This window comes from Microcebus murinus, chromosome 10 (assembly GCF_040939455.1).
Source record: "Microcebus murinus isolate Inina chromosome 10, M.murinus_Inina_mat1.0, whole genome shotgun sequence".
Lineage (NCBI taxonomy): Eukaryota > Metazoa > Chordata > Mammalia > Primates > Cheirogaleidae > Microcebus > Microcebus murinus.
This window is the reverse complement of record NC_134113.1, coordinates 49,477,890-49,499,407: the sequence shown is the minus strand read 5'-3', so window position 1 is coordinate 49,499,407 and position 21,518 is coordinate 49,477,890. Positions and strand designations below refer to the sequence as shown.

Genomic DNA, 21,518 nt, shown 5'->3' with positions numbered 1-21,518 from the left:
AATCAAATTGCAGTGCCCATCTGCAGATAGGCAGGTTGCTAAAAATATGGCATGATCTAAATATAATTATATGAACCGCCTGTTTTGTTAAGTTCTCCAATTCCTTACCAGGTTCTTTCCAGTTTAAAAGAAAAATTAAGTGCTTCCTTAGGAGCCTTTAGGCAAAGCCCTAATATTTTTATTATTTGAACAGGAAGTCTATTGCAATGGAGTGGATTATGGAAAAATTGATGGAAGTAAATACTTTTAAGTCCTTCATTGATAAATAAAAAGAGAAATCACTTTGAGGACAAATATTTGCCATTTTTTCCTTGAACTTAGTGTTTTCAAACATATAAGATTTTATTTAAGAAAAGGCCTTTGAGTTATAAAGGCAATATTCTTAGCAGGCTAGAGTATTCTAGCACTACTTAAAAGGAGGTGCTGATGGCCTCTGGATAGAACTATATTCACTTCCCCTCATATGGGAACACAGGTTGGACCCACATGCAGTTTTATTGGAACATTAAAATAGAAGTACCTCCTAGATTTTGATCCAAAAGAAGTGTAAGAAAATTCTGTGGTATAATATAAATATTTTCAATATTGCTTGAGAGTAGTGTGATATTATTCAAACTGGTTTTGTAGGTGCATTTAGTTAAGTAAACAAGTTCTCTCATGTCTATTTGTATCTTTTTTCAAGATACTATCACATTTCCCCTCTTCAGCATGCTTTTTAAAAAAGAAAGGGATTTTCCATGGATCTATGTTCTCAGGTTTCAAGAACAGTGTCTTTGTTATTTCTTATAAGTATAGTTGAAATTAATTTTCTAGGAGGGCATAGAATGCTGGAGTTTTGGTATGTGTTGAAAATAAGTGATTTGTACTTATCTTTGGAAAACAGACGGGGGTAGAATTAGTGAAGTATGTTAGGGTATAGGCCATTAGAAAAGTATCCAAGAAATAGATAAGAATTCTTAATATTTATAGCATTGCTTTTCATTTTATAGACTATAATTCCAGTGCCTTAGAGTCAGTATATCTGATGGAATTTAATTAATTTTTAAATCATTTACTGTGTAATCTTAACATATTAGCACACTAAGAGTGCCTAAACACTTTACTAATCCTTTAATTTTTTTCTGAACATTTTTAAATTATGGTAGTCTTGAGAATTGTCTGATATATATTTACATGATGGTTTTCTTTCAATGCTAAAAAGTAAAGATTATATGAGAAAAAATCAGGTACTTCACTATGTTTGTTACAAAAATGTTCATTTCACCAGCTACATGTTGAGTGCCTACTATGTTTCAGTCAATGTTTTAGATGTTGGAACTGTAAAAATAGTAAAGGTGTTCTTTATCAGTGTAAAGAGAACTTTATGATGACAATTGCCATAATCATTTAAATGGTTTTAAATGATTATTCAGTTAAAATAGTGATTTAAAATATTTGTTTTTTATTTACAATGGAATTTAAAACAATGGTTTCAAAGTTATCTCTAAATTATTTTAAGATATTTGGAAGTAAGAAACTGAAATGAAGTGTCATTCACTAAAAGTGTGTTTATCATATTACCTGTAATTCAGTAACTGATTTCTGAATAGGTTCTTCATAGGAACGTGCTTTTCTAAGTGCAAAAGTGAAAAGTGTTATTTATTTATTTTTAGCAACAATGCAAATATAGAAGCAAATTTTTGAATGTAAGTGAATGCATATTTGTATACTCTGAGCTGTGAAGAGTGCTTTTCAGTGTCAAGATTAATTAGTACCTTACCAAGATTAATTAGGCCTCTGCCTATCTGACCTCATCTCCTACTTCATATCTCCCAGTTGGCACAGCTTCAGCCTCACCATTCTATCACTTTAGCTTGCCAAAATTTTTCCATCTCTGGGCCCTTCAGTCATGGTTAAGAATGTTCACCTCTGTTTGGAATGTCCTCCCAGAATTTTACATGGCTACCTTGTTGTTTTAACCTCAGCCTGGCTGTTCACTCCTGGAGTGCCTCCTCACTCTCACCTGTTATTCTCTGTCTCCTAGCCTTATTTAAGCATCTTTTTATTTTTTTTTGTTTCAGCATATTGCGGAGGTACAAATGTTTAGATTACATATATTGCCTTCAAGCATGTCCATCCCCTGATGGTGCACACCGAACCCATTCGGTGTGTACAAACCCATCCACACCTCCCCTGGCACCCTGCCCCAAACCCAGTGAATGTTACTACTTCATTACACTTAAGTGTTGGTCAGTTAAATCAGTTAATACCAATTTGATGGTGAGTATGTGTGGTGCTTGTTTTTCCATTCTTGTGATACTTCACTTAGTAGAATAGGCTCTAGCTCCATCTAGGATCACACATAAGGCACTAGATCACCATTGTTTTTTTTTTTTTTGTGGCTGAGTGCTATCACCTATAATATATAATGTCACTATATTAAATTTCATACCTTACAGTCTCAATTATTCACTTATTTAATATATATTAGGTTATTAAGTATGAAATGCTCAATTCCTTTACTAAGTTTGAGAGTTGCTATCTCTGACATTTTACTTTGACACTTCTTGTTTTATTTTTATTGTGAAGGTACATCCTCATTCTTTCAAACACATAGTTTGGCTTATAATTATCTTTCAAATTTTTTAGAGCAATTTTTGTGAAACCATGAATAAGTACAAAATTCATGTTATTTTTGAATATGAATTCTGTCATGGAACCAATGCTGCGCAGACAGCTCGAAATATCAACAAGGTGTTTGGGAAAGATGTGGCTAATAAATGCACAGAACATCAATGGTTTGAGCAGTTCTGATCTGGTGATTTTACTCTTGAAAATGAGCCATGTGGACGACCTGAGACCAAGGTGGATGATGATGAGCTGAAAGCTGTAGTGGAAGTGAATCCATCTCAACCTACATGGGCATTAGCAGCAAGGTTTGATGTTACTATTCCAACAGTATTGCACCATTTGAAACAAATCAGCAAGGTAAAGAAGCTGGATAGATGAGTACTGCATGAACTAAATGAGTGTCAGAAGAGGAAATTGTCTTGAAGCCTGCCTTTCTTTGCTGTCACGACACAAAGGCGAAACATTTCTACACCACATTACGTATGATGAAAAATGCATTCTTTTTGGCAATTTTAAGTGTTCCGCACAGTGGTTGAATAAAGATTGAGTGCCAAAACACAGTCCAAAACTGAATATTCATCAAAAAAGCTAATGATGTCTAGTGGTCCAGCACTGGTATTATCCACTACAGCTTCTTGAAATCTGATCAGTTGATTACAGTGGATGTCTACTGCAACCAATTGGATGAAATGATGAGGATGCTTGCAATGAAGCAGTTGAAATTGGTCAAAAGAGACAGGCCAGTCCTCATGCAAGACAATACTCCACCACATGTTGCACAAACAACCCTGCTCAAACTACAGACGCTGGACTTGGAAACTCTCTGTCATCCACCATATTCACCGGACCTTGTACCAACTGACTACTACTTCTTCCAGGCTTTGGACCACTTCTTCTGTGGAACAATATTCAATTCTCAACAATCTGTGGAAAATGCCTTTTGTGATTTCATTGCCACTTGCTCTCCAGGTTTCTTTGCTGTTGATATAAACAAGCTACTGTTAAGATAGCAAAACTGTGTTGATAGTTTAGGTGCATACTTAGATTAACTGTACTGCTTCTTGTTTGAGATATAATAAATCACACTTTTGATTCAAAATCAGCCATTTCATGTTTAATGACCTTAATATTTATCTAGTATCTGGTATGTGCCAGAAATATAGAGAAGAGGTTATAGAAAAAATCCTACTCTCATGGAGTTTATATTTTAGTGTATAGTATCAGACAACTAACAAACATAAATAAAAATATATCAGGTACTATGGAGAAATATCATAACAGTGATAAATGCCATGGAGAAAAATGAAAGGAGATAAATGAACTAGAGATAAGAGGCTGGGTGTCATGTTTTATAGGGTGATGAGAGTTGAACAGAGACCTGAAATGAGTGATAGAGGGAGCCATCAGGAAGAAGTGCTTGAGGCAGCAGGTTCAGTTAGTGCAAAGGTCCTGAGTTCAGTGGGGCTATGCTTGTCATGTTTGATGAATAGCAAAGACACCAGAAATGGAGCTCTAGAGTGAGCTAAGGTGGAAGTGAGAGAAAGTGAATTCAGAAAACTGGTTGTTTATGTGCTTAGAGGATCAGGGAGAGTGGTGGGGGGAAAGATCACTGTAAGGACTTTTGATTTTACTGAGTGACATGGAAAGCCATTAGAGTTGGAGTTTGTTTTTTTTTAAAGGAGAGTGACATGTTCCAGACTTTCTGTGTCACATTTACTGTGACTTCTCTGTGAAGACTAGGCTAATAGAGGGCTGTTGACTTAGTTAAGGAAAGAGAGAATGTTAGATTAGATCATGGATGTAGTGGTAGAATTTGGGAGAAGTGGTTGGTTCAATTTTGGTTATACTTTGAAGATTGAGTTATCAGGATTCGCAGATGGACTGAATATGGGATCTGAGTGAAAGAGCCATTCTTGATTTCTCTCGAAAGTTTTTTGGCCTGAACAATATAAAAAATACTGCTGCCACTTACTGAAATAAGGAGCATTGCAGAAACAGCAGGTTTGGACTGGAACTCAAGTTTGGCTTTGGACATGTTAAGATTTCAGAATGTTGTTTAAGTGAAGATGCTGAATAGCAAGTTCGATATTAAATTCTGGAATTCAGAAGACAGGTGTTTCTTTGTGAAAACTCTTTAATGGCTTCTCATTGCTTAAAGATGAATTCTAAATTCCTAGTACCACATTCAAGTTCTCTTACATCTGACACCAGTCTACCTTTTAAGATTTCTGTCTCACACTATTACCGTATGTAGATCAAACCGAACAAGCTTTATTTTTTACAGACTGTTCTAGACTTTTTTTCCCATTTTGATGCATTTGTCTATGCTATTCTTTATACTTGGAATGCCTGTCATCTTAACTCTGCCCATTGGAATATTATCCAGTCTTCATGACTTTGTACATAAGAGTGGAAAGAAAAAAGTGAACCATGGAAAAGAAACATTTTTGTTCAGTTGAAGACATTTAGTGAATAGACTCCTAGCTGTTTTGCTTCTGTGTGCTCATATTAACCTGTGCTACAATGTGCTTTCTCTTCCTAGAGACTTCCTAGTTGGGAAAAAATTCATTTTTATTTTCTTTATTTTCAGATGGGAACATTTAAAGCACATGATGGTGAATATTTCTTAGAACCTATAATGAAGCCAGATGGGAGTGAACATGAAGATGATCACAACAAACCACATCTTATATACAGACAAGAATTAAAGAGGAACTCTTTTCTACAGTCTCCCAAGCCCTGTGAAGTTTCAGGTAAACTATGAAGTAAAACTTTTTTCAGTCAAATTATGATACTGTTTAAATATTTGTATAAGTTATAATTTATATATTTTTCTTAAATATTTTTATGTATTTATCTTTAATTGATTTTCTTAAAATTAACAACAATTATAGATATTTATCACGTACAACATGTTGTTTTGAAACATACATTGTGGAATGGGTAAATCAAATGAACATATGCATTGTCTCACTTATCTTTTTTTTTTAAATGCTAAAAACATTTAAAATCTCTTAGCAGTTTTCTAGAATACATTGTTATTAACTACAGTCATGATGCCGCACAGACCTCTTGAGTTTATTCTTCCAGTCTAACTGAAATTTTGTACACTTTGACCAATAACTTCCCAACTCCTCCCCAACCCTAGACCTTAATAACCACCTTTCTAGTCTTTACTTCTGTAAGTTCAAATTCTTTAGATTCCACTATAGATTTCTCTATAAAGGAGATCATGTGTTATTTTTAAAATATTGAATTATGTGATATTTAATTTTTTTACCTATAAGTATCCATTAGAGATTATCTGTCTACATATAACTTTGTTGTATGTAGTAAACTAAATTTAAATCCAAAAAGTTATTCAGTGTGTGAGGTTTACAGAAAATAATAGAAAAATTTTCTTTTAACCAGTTAGTCACACTAATATTATTTAATTTTTTCAGCAGGATTTTAGATGAAAAAACCCTGAACCTAAGTAACAATAACACATCACTCAAGTTTGCATGGTTTTAACTTTCTGTAAATGGAAACATATTGTATGGTTTTCTGTGACTTATCGTTTTTGCTCAGCATTGTTTTTGGGGTTCATCTATTTTGGTATATGTAGTAGTAGTAATTCATTTTCATTGCTGTACACTATTTCACAGTAAATATATCACAGTTAATATATCCATTTTCCTGTTGAAATTTTGGGTTTGCAGTTTTTCGCTCTTATAAACAATGCTGCTGTGAATATTCTTGTCCCCATCTCCTGTGTTTGAGAGTTTCTTCAGGATATACACATAGAGATTAGAGAATTATATATTGGTTTACAAAGTGATTTTTTTATCAATTTTATAGTTCCAGCAACATATGAGAGAGGTATGTTTTCATCATTTTTTCCTATAAAATTCAGACTACTCAAGATGTATATAATAGATTAGAATCTAGGAAGCAAAGATTTCTAAAGTGTAAATCTGTTGCTGGTAAAATACTTATATATTGCATAAGAGTTATATCCATATATGTACATGTATCTTCACTATTCATAAAATGACATACAATGATGTGGTGGAGAAAAGGCACCTGCAGTTATCATCAAAGTACAAAATCTAGACAAAAGAGTGGGATTAGAAAGGATTTATTTGAGATTGTAGGTGTCCATAAACTATAGTTCCAAACACTGTGATGCCATCTGTTTTGGGATATAATGATATGTAGGCCTTTGAAGGTTTTCCCTGGGAATGCACTTCTTAACCTTTGGAGTGGTTCTCACTGTGTCTAAGGCCGTGTTTTAAATCTATTGACATAATAGATGCCTTTCTTATGCTTTTAATATGAGCATAAGGGTTTCATTTTTATGGCTTCAAAGAAAACACAAATGGGTACAGCTTCACAATAGAATTCTACAGGAGGCAGCTTATGCTTGTTCTGATCTACCATTCAGGAGCAGCTTGTTTAATGAATTGTTTAGCTTCTTAAGAAAACCATCAAGTAGACATTCTGAATGCATAAATGTTTCACATAATGATATGCAGGGTTTTGCATTCACAATTAGTGTTCATTATCATCAAGAAAATGATCCAAGAAAAGCCTGGCCTTTTTGTTTAAAAAAATTTTATACTAAAGATTTATTATAAAAACTACAAATAAAAAACTAATAGAAAGCTTATGGGATTTAGTTCTCTTTTAATCAGAATATACTTTTTTCTATAACTTTTATCTGCTAAAATGTAAAGGGTAGTATCCATTCTTTTCAATTCTTAATTTTCTTCCAGTTTTAGGTACAATTAACATACATGTTCTTAATCACTAATAAGGGCAATCAATTAATGGCTAAAAAAATTAGCTACTAATCATCATTTTGTTAATGAAAGTGGAGAGTTGCGAATGTAAATTAATGAAATGTTATCCAAGGCTTTTTTTTCCTCCCCAATTCACACATTGTTGTCCAGAAATACTTGAAGGTTTTATGTATTCTAATAGGTGAACCTTCAGCAGAATCCTTCAGATAGGTGGGGCCTGCAGATTTACACATGAACCAAAATTATCAAATGGAAAAGGAAAAGTGATACCTTTTTTTCATACAGTATTTCTATTGATGGTCTTAATTCATTAGGATCCTAACATGTTACAATTCATAGTGGCTTCAGCCTTGATGAACTAGATTAAATTGTTTCCAAGGTCAGAGTTCACTGTGTGTTTTGAGATTATACAAATTACATTTGGCAGCCAAACCTAGCCATTGTGGATGCTGGGTCTTCAGATAGCTACCAGATATATTCTAAGTAAAATCTAGAGGAAATGGCAAACCCCCAAACCCTGCAAAATGAACAAACATTACCACCAAGACAAAATAAATAAAACCCAAGGTGGTGGTTAGGGGGGAGGGAACCTGAAAAAATTGACAGGAATAAAAAAAGTCTCTGAATTCTGTTCAGTGTAGTTCTGCTATTGGCTGATCCTCTAAGGGCTGACACACGTGGTTTTCATTCCTCAGGAGACCTCATGAGACTTTTTGTGTTCCTTCCATCACCCCCTCTTATCTTTCTCATCTCCGTGCTGTGGGGTGGGACACAGAGCATTTGTAGAGCAATGAAACAGATGGCTGTGCATGTAAGTGAAATGAAATGTCTTTAAATGGGTGTTAAGATGATGTCAGCCAGCTTTAAATTTCTTTAAAAACTTTCCCTAAGTTTTTAAAAATTTATTTATTCTTATAGTCTTTTCATCCCTAATGTACAAAATGTATCAAATTTGTTAAAACAAGGTTATAGACAAGAGGGAATGTAGCATTTGAATCTTCAAGGACCTGATGTGTGTGGAGAAGAGTAACTCACTTACTATTCCAGGAGAATAAGGTGCAGGTGTGTGGGAAGTCCGGCAAGGCGAGACCTGAAAGGATTTTAAGGACATTTTTGGCTATATCTTACTGGGGAAACAAAGAAATTTTAAAGTGAAGACATCATATGATCTGCTTTTTAAAAATGTTGTATTCCTCAGTTGGCATGGAAGCTTTTTAGAATATACATAATTTTTGGATTTGAATGAGAACAGACTGAAGGAGACTGCATTAGAGAAAAAAGCTAAATTATTAACAAATGATTTGAGTGTTAAGCAAGTACAGTGCACATGAAGAAGTAAATTGAAGATAATTTCCTTAATGCATTTTTCTGAACTTTGAGAAGTTAAAGGTTACTTTTTGTGAGTAACGTATTTGGATAATATTTCTGTGAATACGTAGGAAATGCCTTTTCAATAAAATTGTTTGAAGATTACCCTTCCTTTAGAGATAATAATTTAATCAGCATCTGTCTGGAGGAAATCCAGATGTTTTTAATTTTAGCAGAGGTCACAGTTCTCTTAGTAAGCTGGGCATCAGAGAACAGAGTTCTAGTTCTGCCTCCATTACCTCCATTACTAACTAATCAACTAATAGTTAATAAATTTAACCTGTTTCCACTTTAACTGAATGTCAAATTTAGGGATCTTTAACTTAGACATCTTATAGCTATAGGAATCAGACACAGCTATAGGAATCAGAAATGTGTAAAGTCAGGTGTCATTGAGACATTGAACTATCTATCTATAGGGCACTGGAATATACATTCTTCTTGCAAAAGGCACTTTGGGAACATGGGACCAATTGCCAGATCTTTAATATTTTATAGAGAAGTTGAAAATAATATATATTTTTAAAGTGAAAAAATACTAAAAGAAATAGCTGAATTTGGTTTGTTAACCGCCAGTTTGTAATTTCTAACTTGGTGATTTCTGAAGTCCCTGCCATTTATAACATTATATAAATTTATGAGCAGAGAAGGAAGGGGCCACTAATTAATCTAGGGACAGAGAATCATAAATATGGCTGTGACCATGACTAATATTTTGAACTAATAACTTGTTAATGGTGTTTTTGAGAGTCAGCTCAAGCTTCTTAATATATCTAGAGGTAGTTAAAGAGATCTCATTCACCTGCCCCACCCTTTTACTGAAACTATTCTCTAGAAGGTTACTGAAAACCTCCTACTTGCCTGAAACAAAAATCTGTCTTAGTCTTGCTGTTTTGGGGGACTATTTAACACTATTGATTAATTTAATTTAATTGAATAGTTCTTCTTTGGCTTCTCTGATACCCTTTGCTTTCAACTTTGCATCTTTTCTTTCTTACTATTCCTCTCATTTCACTTCCTGGTTATTGTTTTCTCATCTTCTAAGTTAAGGATTTTTTTAAGTGCATTTCTTGGCTACCACTTTAGACCATTTTTGAATATAGTCCACATGATTTATTTTTCTACTTTCCTAATTTTAATTACTATTTTAAATGATACATAAATTTGAACAAATGTTTTAATTTCAGCTCCTGTTTTAAGATTAAATCTCAAGTCTACGAACTGCCTGACACATATTGTCTGGGATGTTCCAGCAGCATCTTAGATTCAACACAGCTCAATCTGAAGCTGTTCTCTCTTCTACCTCCCTCTTCACCTGCACCCCCAAAAAGAAGCCTTTTTTCTTTTGGTGCCCAAATTTCTATTTAAATCAAGTGAATGCTAGAATGGAAAAAGTAACAGGTATTACTTTTTTTAAAAAGTCCTCTACTAATTAGAAAAGGTTGATTTATATTGGAATAACAAACTATTGCCTCAACCATTCAAGTCTCCCCTTTTCTTTGTTTGTTAACCAGTATTTTATAGTGCATGGAAGTAGTTTATTTTCCTAAGCAGCTATTCAGTCTTATTGTAATAGTCCTGTTTTTAAGTTAGATATTGTCCCAAACAAAAAATCCTGAGTTGTAAAATTGGACCTAGTAAATTTTTAAGATCACAAATGCCATGGAACAGAACTACTTCATGTGCATATACATATATTTTCTCTTTCTGTCCCTATTCATAGTTATATCTCATTGATCCTTAGAGTAACTCTGTGAGGCATAATCACCCTTAAGTTACAGATATTTTCTGTCTGGGGAAGAACCTAGTGGTGGTGTGACTATTGGATTCATGTGTATACAGTTATCTTATTAACTGACCTGTTTTGCGAGTTGTGTGCTCTGCTTGCCATAACAGTGAAATGTTCATGCATTTAATAATGCATTCCAAAGAAAAGAATCAATATGCCATATATCATTCTTATTTTGTGTTGTCATCATTCTGTCTGTGGCAGTGTCCCAGATCTTTGAAGTGCTATTTTTTTTTAATCCGTGAAGTCCTGGTTATCTAGTTTTATTTCTAATGAGGTTGATGATTCCCATAGTGGGTGAATTATGTGAAATAGGCAAGTGAAAAGGAGAACAGATATGCTAGAAACCAGAGGGCATGCTTATGCAGTTGTCAGAGGCATTTTGAAAATACGTAACATGGCAGGTAAACATAAACTTCTTTACATTTTAGCTGTGGTAACAGTAGTGCTTTCCAGGAAGAACTATTTGGCTACTCTGAAGAATTAGTTTAATAGTTTTTTAATCTTTCCTTCTTTATACTAGGATTATGTATTTCAGACTATATCATTAAACTGGAGAAAATTTTCCAGGTAGAAATAATGATTCATTCTTTTCTATTTTTTAAGGCAAGGTTTTGCTCTTAATGATTTTTTCTCTGCTAGCCTGGAAATGAATAGTAGAGGATTATGAATCTTGAGTTATAAGAAGCAATCATAGTTAAAAGCCCTAATTGAAGAATCAGCTATGCCAGTGTCTTGAATATAATGGAGTCAAACCACTTTTCATATTTCTGATTTGATTTGATTGCCTCTCACTATTTGTAAAGTTAGGGCTTCTTATTTGCTGTTAGGAATTCAGATGATTTTTTTTCTAGCCTATGTCAACTTGTTCTGGTTCACATGTTCATCAGATCTGTTGAGGAGAGACAGAGACATTGAACCTTCTTTGAAATATACTGTGCACTTTTCTGTTCTAACTGCATTAAGAATTCATTTTCTCTTTGCTTTAGATTGGTCCACTTCCTATTTTGAGATTAGTGTTTGGGGTTTTCAGTAACTTTGCAATTTGGTAAAGTTTCTATGAGTTTTTAATTGATGACAATGTAAGCGTTAACCACTAGAATTGAATACATCTCCATTTATCCCTCATTATAACAGTGCTCACTTCTCAGTGATGTCTGCTATCTTGCGTTTTCTTTATCTTGTTTCATACTGTAGTCACTTATCCTTTAAGAAATTTTTTCTGTAAATATTTTCCTTCCACAGTAAGATATTCTATCTCCTCAGTTTTTTTTTAATTCCCATTGGTCTAAATATGAATTATTTAACTACTAGAGTGCCCTTCATTTATAGACATAAAAATTGAATCATTAATTTTTTTGTTCTTTTACTAATTGTGCCTTATTATAGATTCTTGCTTTAGTGAAAATTGCTATTCAGTTGTTTTATTATAATCTTATTATAATAAGATTATAATAAAACATATATATTATTAAAGATATAGATATTATTAGATATATCTTATTATATACTATATATCTTATTATATAAAAGATATATATATTATTATATATATCCTATTCATTCTTCTATGACTAATGTACCTGCTGCGATTTTATAAGATTGTGGGTTTTGGAATCTCTGAGCATAGACTCTCTCACAATTTAGGAGCTGTACTATTTATTCTGTGCATGACTAATACTAACTTGCATTGTTTTAAAACTTGTTATATGTTTCTGTCATCCCACCTATGAGTTTTAATATTTTGTTTTTATGTTCCTTTATTTCATTTTTCACATTCTTCATTGCAGCTAGCACTATGTTATGTATAACTTATGTGTAATTAGCTGAGGAATTGTTAGTACCAAAATAACTTTTCTGCTTACAGGCAGGTGTGTAAAATGAGGTTTATTCATAAGACATTTGACAACTTACAGGAGGAGCACCCAGCTCAAATGTGGAGGTCAGAGAAGGCTTACTTGATAAAATAAATCATTATCTGAAGCAAGAAAGATGAGTAGAAATTAGTCAGGGAAAAGGAGGGGGTGGGAAACATTCCAGGTGGAAGCAATAGCATGTGAAAAACCTGGAGATGAGACATTGCTAGAACCATTTTAGGGAAGCAAAGGTCATTAATTACAAAAAGTGTGGGATGCCAGGAGATGGTAAGATGATGTGACACTGGAGAGATAAGCAGCAGCAAGCCTATGAAGGTCTGTGTAAATCTTATTAAGAGACTTGGGCTTTATTTCAGTATCAATACAGTAGGGTTGGGGAGTCTTCTCCCCCAGTAGTTTAAACACAGTTCCTGGTATAGAGTCTGATAATTTTGTTTGGTCTAACTTGGCCTTTACTAACCAGTGTTACTGGAGGCAGTGCTTAAATCAGTCAGAACTGCCCTGCCAGTGGGGTCAGATAAGTGTAACTGGAACAATGGACTCATTACGATGGGGATAGGTACCCAAAGAGAAATTGGGGACCATTGTGAGACGTTCGATGAATGGATGCTGTGTAAGTAAAACCAATACATACACAAACACAGAGTGAACGGTTATGGTATTGGTGTTGGAAAAATTGTGTTTGGGATACCTTGAGCACTGCAAATGGAGATATCAGTAATTGATAAGAAATACAGAACAGAATATTTTTGACATAAATAGATCAATGACTAAACTTTGTGTTTAGAGAGAGATAGGCTGTGTAGAAGATTGAGATATTAGTAAATAAAATACAGACTATGGTAAAAGAAAGAGAAATAGTGATATTATTCTCAGTGCAAAACTACCCAGAGGTTTTTTTTTTATTATTTCAGAATATTATAGATGCAAAACTCCTCAACAAAATCTTAGCAAATTGAATCCAACAGCACATCAAAAAAAAAAAAAATTCATCATGACCAGGTGGCTTCATCCCAGAGATGCAAGGCTGGTTCTACATATGCAAGTCTATAAATGCAATTCACCAGATAAATAAAAGCAAGAATAATCACCCAGAGTTTTCAGTTAACTCATTTCTTCATTGCCATGGTATTCAATAATTATGTATATTTTCTAGCATGTTGGGATTATCTGCTGACCACTCCTCCATGTTTTTTATTTGGTGGGTGGGGAGACTGCAAATAAAAAGACCAAGGTGATATTTACGTCTTGACTTTCAAAGTCTGATTGTGCAACAGGAAAATGGAAGAAAGGTTTGAAGTCTTTCTCTCTCTCTTTAGTATATTTACTGCTGACTCTGTGGAGGACTCAGTTCATAGCATTTATTAGAAAAGAGAACATTTATGGCATAGAGTAAATGACAAGTCTCTCACCATGAGGTAGAGTTGGGCCAGACAAGAAGTGAGAAGGCAAGCCAAAAGAGTGCAGGAGTAAGACAGTTGTGCAGGCTTTTCCTTCCCCATGTTCTAGAGTGGATGTGGACATTGAGTCATAAGAAAAAAGCTGACTGCTAAGAGGAGACTCTTATCCCGTTCCTCATTAAGTGCTCTGAAAATAAGACGTCAATCTTGCCCCAACATGTGTTTGTTTTTGTAATTCTTTCATTTATTTATAAAATATTTATTGAGTACCTTCACTGAAGCTGCAAATGTATTGGGACCTGCCTGACATGTTCCAGGAAAAGCCTGTAGAATTACAAGTGCAGTGAGGGGGAAAGAGGGTAGTAGGAAATGAAGTCAGAGTGGTAGTGGGAGGCAAGGTCATGTAGGTATGGGTGGATCCAGGTCGTGAGATCCTGAGGATTAAACTATTTGGGGTGACTCTCTTTAAGAAAAATACTATAAAATTATAAATGCCGAATTACCAGAGTTCTTTCCAAGGCCTTAAGAAGGAGCTTAGCAAGTGAGAGACTAGAAGTTTAAGCTTCTTTAGGTTCCTGGTGAATCTACCAATACACTTAGGACATTGTAAGTTACAATATGAAATTTGGCTATAAATCTAACATTGGAAGCCACTGTAGGATTTGGAACAGAAGAGTGACATGATCAGTTTACATTTTACAGGGATCATTAGGATTGTTAGGTGGAGAAAAGACTAGCAGAACAAGGGCAGAAGCAAGGAGACTAGTTGGGAGGAGGCTGAAATAGTTGTGTTGAGAAATGATGAGGTCTTGAATTGGAGGTAGCCATGAAGATAGTGAGAAGTGTCCAGATTATGTATATATTTTGATGGTGAAGCTGATAGATAGGTTGCAGGTGAAGGTTGAGAGTAAGAGAGTTGTCACAGATTATTCTAAGGTTTTTTGTTTTTTTTCTTTTTTATTGCCTGAGTAAATGGAAGGAATGGAGTTGTTATTTACTGAGATAGGAAAGTCTGTGGGAACCACAGGTTTAGGAAGGAATATTGAGAGTTAGGTTTTAGATGGTTAGAATTTGAGGTGCCTGTTAGATACAGAAAGGATGAAAAGTCAAGTAGGCAATAGAATAAATGAGTTGTGAGGGTCATTAGAGGGGTCTGGGCTTGGGATAATAATTTGAGAATCAGAATATAGATTATATTTAAAGATACAAGGCTGAATGAGATTGCCTAGGGCATAGACTAGATTCAAAGAGAAAAACATCCAAAGACTTAACTGTGGGACATGGCAATGTTTAGTAGTTGGAGAGATGGGGAGAAATCAGCTAGGAAGATTGAAAAGTAGAGGCCAGGGAGATAGCAAGAGAACCGAAAAACGTATGCTCCAAAACTAAGTGGAAAAACATTTTCAAAAAGGTAGGATCTATCAGTTGGTTAAATAGTGTTGAGAATTCAAAGAACATGAAGATTTAGAATGGATTATTGGATGGATTTTGCAGAGGTGATTGGTGACCCTAACAAGTATTGTGCTAGTTGGAATGTGTTTGAGAATATTTGCATGAATAAAACTTGTAAACCTTAGGTATCATAAAGGAGAGTTAGATGAACTATCTTTAGGTTTTTCTTGTTGGGAACTAATCTTGTTGTGGTGAAAACCTTCATTTAAGGAGCCCATTATTCTAAGTGAAGTATCACAAGAATGGAAAAACAAGCACCTCATATACTCAATATCAAATTAGTACTAATCGATCAACACTTCTGTGCACATATGGAAGTAACATTCATCAGGTGTTGGGCAGGAAGGGGGGAGGGGAATGGGTAAACTCACACCTAATAGGTGTGGTACGCACTGTCTGGGGATGGCCATGCTTGTTGCTCTGACTCGGGTGGTAAAAAGGCAATATATGTAATCTCAATATTTGTACCCCTGTAGTATTTTGAAATTAAAATAAGGTGATATGTTAAACTTTGGGATATAGCATGAAACAAAATGAAATAAAATATCTGTTTGAAAATCAGAGCTCAATTTATCAATAATTTCAAATTTTGGTTTATTCCTGTGCCCAAATCCCAAAACAGTGGACAGTAAAATTATCAAAAGCAATGTGAATGAACCTTTATTTTGTTGTAAAAGATAATTGAGATATTTCATAGGAATTTTAAAAAACTTAGCATACATAACATGTATTCAGAAAAGTATCCATATATATGGATCTGTTTTGGACATTGTATTCTCTCCCATTGGTCTATTTGTCCATACTTGTGTCAATACCATATTGTCTTACAGATATTATGTGGGAGGAAGCCTTTAATTTTATTCTTGTTTTATTCTTTATTTTTTGGCTATTCTTGACCTTTTAAATTCACACATTAATATAAATTTCAGAATCAGCTTGTTGATTTACAAAAAAAAAGGGATTTTGATTGTATTTCATTGAGTCAATAGATCAGTGCAGTGGACAAATGACATCTTTGTAAAACTATGACTTCTAGCTCATCAATATGTTATATCTTTAATTTATTCTTCAATTTCTCAAATAATATTTTGTAGATTTTTTGTAGAGGTCTTGCACATCTTTCATTGGTTTTATTACTGGGTATTTTGTGGGGGTTTTTGACACTATTTTAAATGTTGTTTTAAAAATTTTCTAATTGCTGTATTGTTCTACATAAAAATGCAGGTGATGTTTTATATTGGCCTTATATTCAGCAACTTTGCTAAATTTACATATTCAAATACTTTATCTATTGAGTCATTTGGATTTTGTAATAGATAATGATGTAGACAGTTTTATTTCTTCCTGTCCAATCTTTCAATCTTTTCTTTATTTTTCTTATTGCACTGACTAAAATTTCTAGAACAGTCCCTTTGAAATAGCAATAATGAAAATTCTTGCCTCATTTCCAGTTTTAGAAGGAAAGCTTTCAACCTTTTCTAATACATACGATATCTCTTGTAGGTTTTTCTTAGGTAGCCTTTATCTGATTAAGGAAGTTCTCCTAAAGTCCTAGTCTACTTAAGAACTTTATTATGCGTGGATGTTGCATTTCATCAAACCTTGTTTTCCTACACATTCCAAGGTGATCATATGTATTTTTTCCCTTTATTCAGTTGATGTGGTAAATTAGATTAACTGGTTCTCAAATGTCAGTACTAGGTTTGATATTTTCTTTAGAATTTTTTCATCTGTGTTCATGAATAAATTTGGTTTGTAATTTTCCCTTATTATGTAGGAAAAGAACAAGGAAGATGAGGGCCCATTGAAGGGAATGAATAAAATGGGGGCCCACAGGATCTGAGCTGTGTAAGGATGTCATTTTTATTGTCTACAGTTGATATTTATTTAGATTCACTCACCTGGTAAAGGAGAGAATTGAAAATAACTCAGTAGATTTGTGGAGAACAAGAAATAAAAGTTTTTCTATCTAAAATATTAGATTACTAATCAGCCATATAGCTCATTTTATAGTTTTCCTTTGATCTACCAAACACATAATCGCAAATGCTTAATGAAGTAAATTTGAATCTTTGGCTGTCTACTGCTTAGCCACACGATGCTTTCCTTATCAGAAGGAAATAAAGATTTGTAATAATTTGAAATTAGAATCTGACTCAGAATTGTACCGTTCAGAAGCAACCCTATTTAAACACATTGAAACATAAGACTGAGCTGCTCTCTTAGAATATAAATGCAGGGAAGAACTGCAAAGGAGAGGATGGTCCATGTTCTTGGCTGGCCCCTGCCTGCATTTCATACTTTGTGAAGATCATTACTGCTAGAGTGAAGGTTGAACCCATCTCCAGGTCAGGCTGCAGATATACTGTTTCATGTGGAGAGCATCCCAGCAGCTGCTCTGGGTTTTCTCCCTTGGAAGAGAGCCAGAAAACTGAATGAAAAAAATTCCCTCTCCACTTTTTAACCAGTATTAAAGTACAGTATTAAAGTCAGTGATATACAGACATGTACATATCCTGTGAAATGTGGTGTCATGTGAAATAAATATACCTGTCTTTACCGTGCTAAAAAAAAAACGCATAAATTCTGTTGTATCCAGATGCTATTAACATCTTGGTGTTAAATAAGATTGACAAAGACATTCATTTTAAAAATGGAGATTTATTAAATTCTGGGATGTAGTACAAAATAAAATTAAACATTTGTTTAAAAATGTTCAATCTCTAAATAATTTTAAAGTTTGATTTTTTCCACTTTTGTCAAAATCTAAAAATCATGAACTTAATAAAGGTGACGAAACCAATGTGAATAAAACATTCCATAATAAAGATACTAAGTACTATTAGTACATTACATAGAATTTTGATTTCTAACACTTAATATTCATTTAGTGATTGTCTTATAATTAAGACAATCTGAGTTTTTCAATATTAAATTTATATTAGAAAATATCTTTAATATTTCTTATTTTACAAAATCTTTTAAGAAAATATTAAAGGATACATAGACATTTCACATGAGAATTCTATTGTTTTCAGTCAAAAGGTGTTTGAGAAATTATAAGGCCAAGAGTAGTAGATATAGTTTAATAAATAAATTATAATGACCAGACTGGCATTAGATTAAAGAGTGAGAATATAAGCTTATATTACATTTTAGATATTTATGAGTTATGATTATTTTTTAAAAATATTCAAGTCAGAAATTATGGAGTTATTAACATAATAGGAAAAGCCCATACTAATAATTCATTAAGTTATTTAATAATGGTGTTGAAAAATTGTATTACATCAATACTTGAATTGTTGGGGCAAATAGAGAAGTTATAATACTTACTATATTATAATTATATAGAAGAAGTTATAATACTTGTAAGTGCCTACTCTGAAGTAACTTTGTGATTTTGGGAAGTATTTTAGTATTCTTAGTACTTAACATTACCTCAAGGTATTTCTGGAATGATTCCATATACATGGGATATATTGTTGGATAATGTAGGAGATCTTCTAGCTTAGAAACATGCCAGGTAAAAGTTAGAAAAACAAAGGGGAATTATGTTTTATCTACTGTTAAATCATAGTAAGTGGATATGGTTTGGAAGTGGATTGCCATGAAGGCTCATCTGAAAACAGGAAGATATGATTCATGAGGTAGAATCATAGACTATTGTCAATTTTAATAGTGTTATGCTGTATTTTAATTTCAGCAGCCACACATTTGCAAGATTTAGTCACTGGATATCAGTGAATTTATTTATTTATTTTGAATAAACAGTATTTATTTTGAAGAACTCATGCAATATTAACGTTTCATTTACATGTTTAAATGCTAGCTTATATATTTAATTCATGGATAAAAGATTTTCAAACACATATCTTTTCAAGACGTAATAGAGTAGTTTAGAATATCCTATTGCTATACATATAATTATCCATTCAGATTCTTCTGATATTTGTGTCAGTTGATTTGTCTTAGTCTCAATTCTTTGCTTAGAATTTTCTGTTAAGGGATGAGATTTGAAGATGTGGAAAAGCTCTATGTAAAATGCAAAGAAGATGAAAAAGTGTTCTTCTTCTTTTATGCTCTTCTAGGTAGTGGTTGGGATGCCAAAGGCTGGAACAAGCATGCAGGTGCATGTTACTTTCCATTAAAATAATCTTAAGGGCTTTGAATTTATGAATGATTATGTACCTGTTTTCAATTCCTGATCTATGCAGGAATCTTGGATTCAGCTTGTTAGGGAAATCTGTCTTATACTTTTTTAGAGCAAGCTCTGTGAGTTGGCTTCTTAAGACTAGAAAAAGAAAATTTACTCAATGACACTTAACCAATGTGCTCTTTTGTCCTGTCAGCACACATGATGGAAGCAACTAGAATTTCCTGGTGTCTGTGGGATTGATGGGGGTAATTTGAGGGGTTTTAGTGCCTTCTTTTTTTCCTTCAGGGCCACTAAATGAAAGGACAGTACCAGATCTGTCTCAAGTCTTTATCCCAAGTAGAGCTAAAAGCCTTTATATCCAAATCTTGGCCAGCTGTATGCCTCTGTAATGCAAGGAGCCTTAGACCCCACATTTTCATGAATATGATTAGTAAGTTCTCCCTTTTTAGTCTTCTAGGAAGCAACATTTATCATTATGACTCTGGTTACTAAATTCTCAACATTCTGCATGTATTACCACATAGGACCTTTAGAAGAGTCACATGCTGTGGAGTTCAGCTGTAATAATTGATATTGAGGAAACCTGAATTCATTTCTTTGTTATGCCACTTATTCAGTTGGTGGCTGTTGAAATTTTGTCTAACTGGTGTCACATTTCTCTGTTTTAAAATGTACACAGTAATAGTAACTGATTCAGGGATGCAAGGAAGACTAATGATGTAATGATTTTTTTATGTTTCAAGTTTCAGCCAGCCAAAGGCAAGTCTGTAATCTTCTGCAAGTTTATTACTAGTAGATGGGACTCTAATTATTAACTTTTGAAACTCTTTGAAACAAAGCACGATAAAATATTTTATGAGCTATAGTTCTAAAGTAGTGATTGAGATTTCTAATAATATTGAGAAATCATAGAGGACTGTAGATTTTCATATGTTTTTATGTTATGGAGTACTACTGATTTTAAAAATAAGTATGTTCTAGATTTGTATTGTGTTACTATGGACAGTTTACTTAATCTTCTTGTTCTTCACTTTTTCTTGTATATAAAATGACGATAATAATACTACCTACCTCATACAGTTGTTAATAACAAAGGCAAAATGTACCATTTATGAAATGATTTTTGATGTCTTGTCCTTCATTAATAACAAGTATATTATGTCCCAAAACTAATTTAGACCAAACCAAAATACAAAATCAGGCACATCATGCAACAATCATAATCTGCCTGAGCACAAAATACTTAAAAATTATTTATGAAATATACCATTTCATAAATAAAATGTACCATTTCATAAATAAAATGTACCATTACCAGATATATAATAAGCACTTGATATTTTGTTTATTGTTATTGTTAATAGTAGTATTAATAAGAAAACTCAGCAATGTGGCAACATAGGGCATGTAATAGACCCAGAAAACAGTATAAATCATGAGAAAATATGTTAGATTTCACAATATATCTGATATAGTCACGCCTTATCTCAGGGGTCACTGAATTCTTTGATCTGTCTGGCATTCAACAAATGGTTTGAAATGTTGAGTCTAGAATAAGCATTTTTTGATTTTATGCCCTCATTTTAAAAATGGATATTTATGTGCTAGTGAAAAAGTGTAAAATGTGTTTCCTCATCTGGTCAAATACAAAGCATTAGTATCAATTCTAGTTTGTGTACAGACACCAGAATGAATGTTGTACTTGATATTAGGAAAGTGAAAGCCAACTTATATGTCTTTGAATTGCTCCTGTTGTATGTCACAATTAGTATTCTTTTTATCCTGAAGTTCCGGCCTGATAAACTTTTCGTCTTGTTATATTTCTTTCTTTCATCTGCCTCCTCCTCCTCTTTCTTTCTCCCTCCTCCATTATCCTTCCTTTCCTTATCCCAATCCTGTTTTGTTTTTGTTCACTGAACGTATATCGAGCACTTATAAAGGCAGGACACAGCTGCCCAACAGTGTTCTCAGTCTTCAGGGCATTCATAGCTTGGAGGTGGTTACTGTATTTTCGGGTGGGCTGGTGGGGAGAGGCTCAGATTTTATTGTATTTTATGAGCAACGAGCACCCATTTTGTC

The 21,518-nt window shown here is 33.5% G+C and overlaps 1 protein-coding gene across 1 annotated transcript in view; it reads left to right on the top strand.

Annotated features, from left to right (window-relative positions):
* The window catches only part of ADAMTS20 (ADAM metallopeptidase with thrombospondin type 1 motif 20), a 163,010-nt gene that overhangs the window by 12,097 nt on the left and 129,395 nt on the right, over positions 1-21,518 (top strand). Inside the window, exon 3 of the mRNA XM_012746250.3 lies at positions 5,201-5,363. Within this exon, the coding sequence (XP_012601704.2) occupies positions 5,201-5,363 (163 nt within the window). The remainder of the gene's footprint in view (positions 1-5,200; positions 5,364-21,518) is intronic.